This window comes from Gymnoscopelus braueri (genome assembly GCF_963280865.1).
Source record: "Gymnoscopelus braueri genome assembly, chromosome: 2".
NCBI classification, from domain to species: Eukaryota; Metazoa; Chordata; class Actinopteri; order Myctophiformes; family Myctophidae; genus Gymnoscopelus; species Gymnoscopelus braueri.
The window spans coordinates 38,452,260-38,463,604 of record NC_137604.1 but is presented as its reverse complement, the minus strand read 5'-3'; the positions used below and the strand labels follow the sequence as shown (position 1 = coordinate 38,463,604).

At 39.7% G+C, this 11,345-nt stretch overlaps 1 protein-coding gene across 1 annotated transcript in view; it reads left to right on the top strand.

Moving 5' to 3' along the window:
* Positions 1-7,179: 7,179 nt before the first annotated feature.
* pdcd4a (programmed cell death 4a) overlaps positions 7,180-11,345 on the top strand; it is a 28,184-nt gene continuing 24,018 nt past the window's right edge. Inside the window, exon 1 of the mRNA XM_080445699.1 lies at positions 7,180-7,665. Within this exon, the coding sequence (XP_080301825.1) occupies positions 7,620-7,665 (46 nt within the window). The 5' untranslated portion in view covers positions 7,180-7,619. The remainder of the gene's footprint in view (positions 7,666-11,345) is intronic.

Sequence of the window (11,345 nt, the reverse complement as noted above, 5' to 3'; positions counted from 1 at the left end):
ATGTCTAAGATGAAATGCTTCAAAACATGACATTTTTTGGTACTGTGTGATGATTATTATTGTGGCTATAACGTGTTCACTTTACACAAATGTGCTGTTCTCGCCTCTAAGATGTTCTGTAGTATGGTTCATTATGTTTTGTGAAGTTAACAACAGATGCCCATCTGTACGGTGCTGCATCGCAACAACATATTCTCTGCATCACTTGTTGTCTGAGTACTCACTGTGAATACAACACACATACTCAGTAATTACAATATGATGACAGTTGACTTAAACCATTGTCTCAGTAGCAATTGTACTGTTGAACAAGCTTGAGGGAGAGAGGGAGTCTCAATTCAAGTTTACACTGTTTTGGTCTCACTTTGTGTATGTATTATACTTGTTCTCAGACAGAGGTATGTTTGGCACCTCTTCATGGTTGAGCAGAGGTCATGTGATCATCGCTGTGATCTGTCGCTTGCTGAATTCCTGGTTTCACAGCGTCTGTTTGAAGTCATAGTGTAGTCATGCCTTGGCTCAGCTTGATAGTTTTGGCTTTGTTATCCTCCTTATGAAGATGGTAGAGGATTTCATGTGTGTGTGTGTGTATGTGTGTGCGTGTGTGTGTGTGTGTGTGTGTGTGTGTGTGTGTGTGTGTGTGTGTGTGTGTGTGCGCGCGTGTGTGTGTGTGCGTGCGTGCGTGCGTTTTGATCTGCTTGATATGAATTAATTAATGCATTAATTACTTATCTGATCAGATCATAGGCTTGTATACATTGGGCTGAACAAAAAAATATTGTAATATTTCTGCAGTGTGAAGTGATCCAATGTGGACTTTGCTTCATCTACATATTTTTTCCTCCCTGCTAAGACGTTTCCTTACTTAAAATATTTGTATTTATTTATTAATTGGACAGTCTTATTTGTAGAGTGACCTCTCTAAAAGTGTGCCTTGTTAGTGATCGCATAGGACACTGACAGGTAAATAGAAAAGCACTAAATAGAAAGCTCAGAATCTGAACATATCAGTATAAAAGACCACTGGCTATTGCATATTTTCTTCTGTTTCAAGTATGGAAACGTCTACAATTTGATAGTTTTTTGTTTGGTTTTTATTTTATTTTATTTAGTTCTAGCTAACATTGTATGTAAAATTGTAACTTGCATTTTTTCTTATGGTATATTGTGCCTAAATGAATACTTTGATTGCATTAGGCGCTCTCTCATTTAGTGCTGCTAACTGTGTTTTTCTGCCAGTTGTCTATTGATGTACACCAAATGGGAGAAATGTATTTTCTACCAGTACTTAAAGCAGTCTCTTTATAAAATATACATGGTACATGTGAGACTTGCAAAAAAAGAAAAGTATTTAGCAATAGTATAGTATTCACATACTTTTTCCTAATTCTAGTCAACGCTGGTTGAAAGGAAAGGACATGTGGTGACAATGACTTTTACCTCTTTACTGATCCATAACCTGTGCTGGGCAGAGGCTTCTGATTGTAGTCAATACGATGTTCAAAATGGGAAACCTGATGCGGGATGAACCCCAAATGTTAACACTTGGATTCAAAACCGGGTCTCCCACATGGGAAACCAAAACAAATATACCAATCATCCAATAATGTCACTGAGGGATGCTACCGGGGAACATATACGTGTACGTCTCAAACTACTGTGACTTAAGTGTTAATCAAATCAAAAACAAAACATTCCAGACACATCCTATGACTGACTACAATATCTGTGGTAGAATCAACAACACTGAGGGCTGGGACTAATTCAAATGAGCAAATTCAAATGTGGTGTAGGTGAAATACCCCTTTAATCTCTCACCTTGTCGGCAGCAGTATGCACCTGTTGTGTCTGCATCTTTGTTTCCTCTGATATGTGACTGTTACCTTGTTATTATGACTTCTAAGGACTTAAGGACTGTTCCCTTCAACGTAACTAGATAATATTTACTCTATATTTGTAATGACATCATTTTCTATTGCTTAGAAACAAGCAGAAGCATAAAAAACAACACGGATAGAGCCCACATCGGTTTTGTTGAACAATTGTGTGCAGAAAAAAAGAAATGATGCCCTGTTGCATCAGGCTTTTTCAAGAATGTTTACGACCGTGGTAACAAACAAACAAACAGAAATAGTTTACCTTTGACTTCCATACCTGCCATGGCAAAGACAACAAGACTGTATCTATATATACGTGGTTGTAAAGTGGAGTATCTCATATGACTATTATTTGAGAAGAAAAAAAAAGTGTTGCTTTTTTAAAGGGTGTTCAACTGTATAATTCCTAACTGGAGCTCTTCTTTGTCTAGTACGCATGTGTGAGAGAGTTTATTGTCAGCTTTATTGCTGTGGTGTTTAGCCATAGACCTTGATATGTGCCGTTCTCTATATGGGAGGAGAATTATCAAATGGTATGCAGGAATATGATGCCTGAACATGAAGTTAGTGTAGCGGTATATCGGCAGAACACTGCACTGTAGGTCATAGGATATGAGGATATGATCTACTGTAGGGGATTTTCAGAGGTCTTCTGGTAAAACACACACACACACACACACACACACACACACACACACACTGTGTGTGTATATATAGTATATGCATTTTCTTTTCATTTTGTTACAGTGTACTCAGAAGATCCCCTGTCATTTTGTTCTGTGATATTTCCGATAAGCAACACCACATTGAAATGCTAGATTTCCCTAAAATTCCCTGTAGAGTTGAGCGTGATGTTCTCTCCAGAGAGAGTATGGTACGTATTCGGGCTAGTTTTTGCCATTAAAGCTTATCATGAGGCCAAAGTTGACTGTTGTTGGTATTTGTTATAACATGAAAATATCTGTTAATATGAATATCCAAGCCTTTTTACATATTTTGCCATACTGAAGTTTTTTGTTATTTTGTATTCTTATGTACTGCATGCACAGTTCATTTATGCATATACTGATGTACATGTTCACAATGAGATGCTGTCACATTGTGTATTTGTTTTGTTAGGTAATTATTTAGTTCCATACTTTACTTTATGTTTTAGCTGCATTATAATTAGGTTCAGTTCAATTCTTTATTTCATCCCAGGATATGTCATTTCTTTTTCAGTTTTCAACCATGTTGGACATGGGCATCTGCCTCTCTTTATTAATTAACAGCTATGGAAATGTTGTGTCAAAATAAATGTTACCAAGTCCTACACAATTAAGCGTGTATATTGTTTGTGTTTCCAATGCATGTTGGTTTGACAAATACATGTGAATACCCGGGGACTTAGCGCTTCAGTCAGTTTATCATCCAGTGTTGACAGGACATGGTGCCACTGTGAGAAATGAACTCAGACTTTTGCATTATGGGATGGTTACTTTAATCACCAGGCCACTGTCCTATATTAAGATGGTAACATCTTCCATTTACTCTGAAAGATCTGTATAGTTGTCCTGGATATGATACTTGACCAATTAAACTAATCTATTCCAAGTAATACTGTAGCTAACACCCTCTCTTCTGCTCTCTGTACCAAGGAAAGATGCCATAAACAAGGCTTTTGAGTTAATTTTGTAGATTATCAATTAAGCACCAACAATGAGTACATGGGTTGTACATGGGCATGTTACCAAGACAATATTTATGTGATCTCAGAATGGCTGCTCACTGCTCCTAGAGATTATAGGATGGGTAAATGCGGAGGACAGATTTCATGTATGTGCAAATATACTGCAAATATACTGTACAGTGACATGTACTGTAGGAGAGAAGGAGCCAGTACCAGTACCAGAAGGACGAGAGCTGAGAAGAAGCTTAGATGGATTTTTACCACTTGATATAAATCAAGCTGAGGACATATTTGAGAGAGCCGAGGTTAAAGACGTGAAAGGGGGAACCAGATTCCAGGGGAGAATTGGGACATGCGTTACTTCTTGAACAGATAGATGAGGTTTCATTTCATGATGCTGCTGTGCTGAAGGTCATTGGACCGTAACAGAGCCAGGAAGATTTCATTCCTGCAGAGAAGCCCAGTGTGATGGATGCATCTATTCAGAACAAACGTGAAATATACAGCAGCAATCCTGACTTTCACCCACAGAGCAGAAACAGCACTGGAGCGGTGGGTTGTGGTGAGACTATCCTATAAAGGAAACTTCACAGACATATGTGATGCACAAGACACTGAAAGCAAGCTGAAAAGAATGTGCAGCTACAGAAAACTATACCATGCTGTTTGGTGTCTTCAAATGTGCTGATGGATAGAAATATTCACCTCTACACTGCTGACTTTCCTTTGTGCGATGTAGGATGACGGCATTATGCAGAAACTTATTTTTCAGCAAATGCAGGGGCTGATTATGGGGTTACACATCGCTCAGTCATTTCACACCTAATTCGATACCAAATGTTTGGCTGAATTAAGTTAAACACCTCCAGGTTGCTCAACAGTTATTTTTGATGTCCCACAACCAAATCTTTATTCATTCACTGCTGTCATCACTCAGAAAAAAACTATAAGTCACGTAGACACCATTCAAAGTAATAGGGCAACAGAAAAGAACATGGCGGCCATTGAGTGGAGAAGTGGCGCCCTTGTATTTGGTTCCTCAAGCTATATAAAAAAACACATTACATTAGTTAGTTAATCTGACAACAACAACAAAAACGTATTGGTCCATTTAATTCCATTTGTATGCTCTCATAGTTAAATTAACACTCTGTGTTTTAGTTTAGTTTCACTTAAAACGAATTCAAATACCATGGCACAATATATCCGATCAACCATAAATACTTGGAGGACATCATTCAGAAATCTTCCTCTTGCTGTTGTGTTGTGTTTCATATTGCATGGCCTCAGATCTTCTACCAATTGTCAACATGTCTCTTCTCTCAGGTTTTTTCCAAAAGGCCCTGAAATCTACAGTCAGATCAAGCCTTTAAAAAAAGAATAATGTAGACACGTCACTAATTAATAATTATAGGCCCATATCAAACCTTTATTTTTAAATAAAATCACAGAAAAAGCTGTATTTCAACAACTTAACAAATTCTTAGCACTAAACAACTGCTTTGATATGTTCCAGTCAGGATTTCAGCCACAACACAGCCCTGAGACTGCTCTTATTAAGGCCTTCAATGACATCCACTTAAACACAGACATTGGCAGAATTTCATTCCAATATTACTAGATCTCAGTGCTGCATTTGACACGGTTGACCACACCATACAAGACCGACAGGAAAACTGGGTGGGACTTTCTGGCACAGCACTAATGGTTTGAATCATAAAGGACAGGGAGGGACTACTTTGTGTCTATGGGTAATTACTAATTACACATCTGAACAGACAAAAATTACATGCTGAGTTCCCCAATCTTTTTTTCAACATCTATATGCTCCCACTGGCATATATTATGGAAAACAACAAAATGTGTTACCATAATTATGCAGACGACACACAGATTTACATAAGCATATCACCAGAGACTAAAGGTCAAATACACTGATTAAAGTGCAAATCATTGATTTGAACAAATCAATGATTGGATTAATTAAATTGTCTTTAACAAACAAAACAAAGCAAAAAGTCAGTGCTCATCAATTGGTAATGTTAAAAACCACAACCCAAGCCAGAAATCGTGGTGTAGTCCTGGACTCACACCTTAATTTCAACAGCCATATTAAGGCCCCTCGCCCACCTGGAGAAGAGGAACTCCTGTGCGAATGCTGTTCGTAGACAACAACTGCGTTCAACACTTCATAGTCCTCTCCAGACTTGACATCAAACTTAGGTACCTACAATAGGACTCAACCCCAACCTGTGCAGCTGGACACTGGACTTGCTGGTGTTGAGGTTGGGCTCTAATGCCCTCTGCCCATCTTTCTGTTTTCTGCTTCCTTTGATGAGCTTTGATGAGCAGGAGCACACATCCAATATGATTTTAACAGTGCCTGCACCTCATTGTACTCTAACACTCTAGGCACTAAAATTTAAATGACAGACCTCTCAAAACAAACCTGGCTTTCAAGATACTTAAGGACCAGTGCCCATGTACCTGTCAAACTACTTCACTAGAGTGAGAAACGCCCACGGGCACAGCACTAGAGGGAGCTCCACTGATCACGTTCCCCCCAGATTCAGAACAAACATGGGGATGAATTCTTTCTGCTGTTATGCTACCAAATTGTGGAATGCAATACCACCACCAGCCATCAAAAAGTGTGACTCCCTACCCTCCTTCAAAACCTCCATAAAAGAGTACCTGTCTGCCATTTTCAACTGGACCTAGACAAGTCTTCTAGCTTGCCACCAGAAATCACCCCCCCCCCCCACACTGTTTTTCTGTAAATATACTTTTATTGCTCCTAGTAATGTCTTTATGTTGATGAATTGAATACATATGACCACAATGGCAACAAGCCCCCTGGGCTTTTTGTGTTATCCTTTTAGCATTATTGTTAATAAAGGTAATGTATTAATAAAGTATTCAATCAATGAAACACAAAAGGTATGTTTATGTCTTAAATGTTGTCTATCAGCAGGGTGTTTCTGCACCACCACACTACTCCAGTGGATGATAAGTGCTAGTATGATGAGAGGTAAAATGTATATATTATATCTATTATATTATATTATATGAAAATACAGGGCAAAGTTACATACTTAAATGTTTTGTGTAAAGCAGTGGTTCTCAAAGTGGGGTGCGGGGGATCCCAAGGGGTCCTGGAGGGAGTTCCAGGGGCTCCCCATCTAAATGTGTTAATACATTTTAAGCCCTTTAACCATATTGTATGCATTGGCTATTAAAAAATAGCAGATCTACAAGCTACATCTGCTATTTTTGAACATTTCAAAAAAATCTTTAAAATGTTGCATTTTTTTGACACACATTTCTATACAGTTTTTTGCACAAAACATTCACAGGTGGCGGTCCTTGGCACCAACAAGTTTGAGAACCACTGGTGTAAAGCACTTTTTTCATCAACTTGCAGTGTGTGTGGTTGGTTTGTTTGTGTATATGTGTGTGTGTGAGAGTGAGTGAGTGTCATGGTGGATGTACGCATGTTCATGCATTATGGGACTTCGTTGTGTTTTCCTCCTCTGTGATTGGTCAGACCGGCTGTGTACCTGCCCCCTCTTCTGACCACTCCCCGTCCGCGCTTTGCACACATGACTCTTGCAGACAGCCTTCCAAAGTTAAAAACACACTTTGTTTATCTTGCACAGACTGCTCGTTTAGAACACACAAGCTAACTCACTTCTCACTGCATTCTCATATCTTCACTTAACTCTTTGCAGACCTCTGAGAGGGCTGCAATTAATAGTCTTTTTTTTGCGTAGTCGATTCATTGTGATTTATTTGACGTTTGTATTCTTTTGTGTGTGCATTTGATTAGCAGATTGTATTTTCAGGTGGGCGAACAGGGTGTTTTTTTGTTTTGTTTTTTTTCCAGCACGTGCTGTTTGTCAAACCCCTCGCCTTTCCCGTTTTATTGACATTTTTGCTCTTTTTTTTGCACCCTTTGTATTGGGTTCTGTAGCCATTATTTGGAAGAGCCTCGCGCATTGTGAGTATTTCTGTTTCACGGTCAAAAAACAGATAAAACATAATATTAAAGAAGCATTTTTTTAAAGAGCGCCATGGCGACCGAAGTGGAGACATGGACCACCGCTCAACAACACGACGGTGAGTCAATGACGCAAATGCATCGATAATAACAAGTCATTTGAGTGTAGCTGCATTTGGGGGGGAATCTCGAATCTGGGGGGGAGGACATGGCGTGCACCCCCTGATCCATTGTCCTGTTGTCAGGGTTGCCATGTCCGCTTTATTATAAGCAACTGTTTTTCTGTAAAGTTGCTTGTAAATATTGGTGGTTGCCGTTTTTTGGGCACGTTTCCAAAGTGTAGGTGCTTATTTTGGGCTTACTTCGTCTTGTTTGAACCAGTGGTCTCACATATGTTCATGATAAGGACCCCCAAATTAATATGGATTTGTCTGCAGAGTAGAGCCCCATCTGAAAATATTTGATGACATGGAAATCTACTAGCTCGAGCTTGTTGATCGGCTATTTTCTAATAGCCAATGTAATATGTGTAAAGGGCGAATGGCTCGCTTTTTTAGGGCTTGTTTACATAGACCTGGTGGCTTATTTCTCTCACAAAACCTGGCGAAAGGGATGGGCTGCAGTCAGTAGCAGAAGCATGCTATACACCACCACCATGTGCTCTAACACACACAGAGACCTGCCATTCAGAGCGATCGTGCTGCACACTTTGACGTCGGTCTCTGTTTGACATGATGATGACACTGTCCGTCTGTTCGGAGCTTCGTGTATGTTTTGACTGGCTTGTTGTTGTTATCAGTCGTTCGTCGTCTGGCCCGAGCACGTTAACGTTTAACCCGTTCACTCTCGTGATTGGCTCAACCACCACCCCCACAGTGTCTACTTCCGCTTTTAGGAAGCCTTGTTGTTTGTGTGCTTGATTCTGTTGAACCTAGTCTGCATTCTGCATGCCCTTTCCCCCCTACATTCCTACAAGATCTTTTTTTTGGGGTGTCCACGATGGTCTACATTGTGTTTTTGTTTGACATACTACACCAAGTTAACCATAGAGTTATCATATATCCGGGTAGCTCAGTTCTCTTTGGCATGCGACACCGTCGTACTACAGAGTGTAAAATGTTGCTTTGGAAACAACACGCCCCCCTTTCTGGGTGACGTGCGATCATCACAAGCCACATTCTTTTGCACCTTTTTTTCTCCCTTCGATTATTATTTAGATTTAATTAACTTACAGGACGCGCAACACCATGCACCATATATTATGCCAGTTCACACTATCTATTTATAATATATCGGTTCACACCCGGTCAAATTGTACATACCTACCGTATCCATATTGTAACAGTTGTAACGTGCGCAAACGGACGTTTGTTGTGAATAGCGCGTGTAAAGACATTATTTCATTTAGAGTGATCATCAGTCTGTCAGAGTCTTTGACGTGACGCCACTAATGTAACAGTGACGCTAAGCGTGTAGCTTACTACTATAGGAGGACCAATAGAAATACCTTACATAATCTCAATGGCCTTGCACTTAATGTTATATAAGAAATGGACTTGTATTGAGAGCAGCACTGCAGTAATTCAATGGTTTAGTTAGTAGCATGCCATAACGATCTCTCTCAGCAGCACAGCCTGTACAGCGTGTGTTAATTGCTCTGCAGTCACATTCACGTTTTATTTTCTGTTGTGGTTGTAAAAAACAACAAATGACGTCTGCCCTTATGCTAAAATGTCACACAATGGATAGATTATGTTGGCCTCCTTGAGTGTTATGTATCGGGACTCCGTTAACTTCTCAGGGAAAATCTGTCATGCTTCATAAAGCAGCTCAGTTGATGTGGTGGTCACACATTCAAAGACTCTATTGTGTGACTTGTTGGACACACACACACACACACACACACACACACACACACACACACACTTCTGCTTTCAAGTAGGCTAGTTGGCTCATACGGTATATCAAGAATTGGAAATGACTAAACCATACATTGAATTATTACTGCATGGACAGTAAATGGAATTGTGTTTTAAGATCTGAGATTCATAAGTTACGTTATGGCCATAATAACCCACTATTTGTTTGGGATTTGACAATAAGTTCAGTATGGGATGGTTCAAGATCACAACAGGCTGTGTCACACACATTCTAACGTTTATTACACTCATATGTGTAACAGAGTGGTTCACTACCTCAGCCCGATGGCCTGAAAGTCTAATGTCTCCCCCGAGCGATGGGGATATCCCTTTGGCTCAGTGGTTAAGATGTTGGCTTTCCACGTGGGAGACCCGGGTTCGAATCCCGGGCGTTACATATATATATATACAGTACTCGACACATTATGTGACCAGAAGATACAAGAAATGGGAATAAACGTAATGATTAGGAAAGGAAAACAACATGCATCTTGTATCATTGTGCACAGATGTCAGTCGTCAGTCTATCTGATATTGCACGTGGCGTCAAGTGTATCAATATGTGCTTACGCAAATGAAAGTAAAGCAACACATGTATCTGGTCAAGCAGATAAATGTTAGTGCTATTCGATGATCATATAATCATAGCAAGTATAAACATAGGACAAGACAGACATTATTGTACACTTTTTTATGCCCCCCCTACACACAGCAATATTAGTACATACTGTAATACAATACACAAAACAGGCGAATGGTTGCCAAGGCACTGCCAAAGAATAAAAAGTGACAAATGCCGTGATAACTACAGTGCAATATCACATTCAATGTAGCTTTGAGACCATGCTTAGAGAAGCCAGTTGACATTACTTCCATGCAGCCCTCATAGATGTGTCTGTTTTACCTTTCACTCAAGTGTAGGCTATTTTTGGCTGTAGGGATATATATATATATATAGTGCTTATAGTAAGACAAACATGTGACACAAAGACCCTACATCCTGTAGAGTAGATGTATCTTAAATAAGATTCTGACCTGTCTGCCAGCTGCTCACTCTGTGAATGTAACTTTGGATAAGAGCAACAGCTAAATCCCTAAATATAGAAAAATGCATGTTTGGGTGACATAGGCCTATCATCTGACTGATGGCACTGATTAATACCGTAGCACACAGAGATCATGTCATAGGATCGTTAACAACATTGCAGCGTCTCTACTCTTTACCTGTCTGGGCATTTCTGTGACGCTGGTGTAAACAGAGGAAAACTGGAACACACTCTGCCACAAATGTCAAGCCTGATTTGTTCATGGCCTGCTGAATACACATAATGTACGTTGAGGTCTCACTCTGTTCTTTTGTCAACTCCTGCCTCTCCCTCCCTCCCTCCTCGCAACCCTAATGCATAAACACACGCCATGACCTGCCCACCCTACTACATGCTTTTGCAATTTGCATGTTGTTGACGACTGGGGACATACGATTCTGGAATGATAATTTCTTACCTTTTGCATGGCTCTGAGTCTGACCATAGGGATGTTGGAGTCCCTATTTTGGGAAGGTTTTCAAAAGCTTTCCAAAAAAGTGTTGAAAATAGCATATCTACAAGCTACATGTTGTGTTGTGAGCCTGTAGATGTGCTATTTTCACTATGTTTGATGAAGTGTGTGACTGTGTATATAGGGCTAAAAGTGGTTAATGTTTGTACTGTACATTTCGTTTCATTGTGGGCAGGTATAGTAATGCAATGAAGTCTTGAACTTGAATTAGCAGCAACATTGGTCAACATTTTTGCTTTGTTGAAAAAGTCATTATCTGAATCTTAACCGTTTGTTATTCTAGCTCTAATCTTTTGTACCCAACTAACATTGCTCGTTATCTG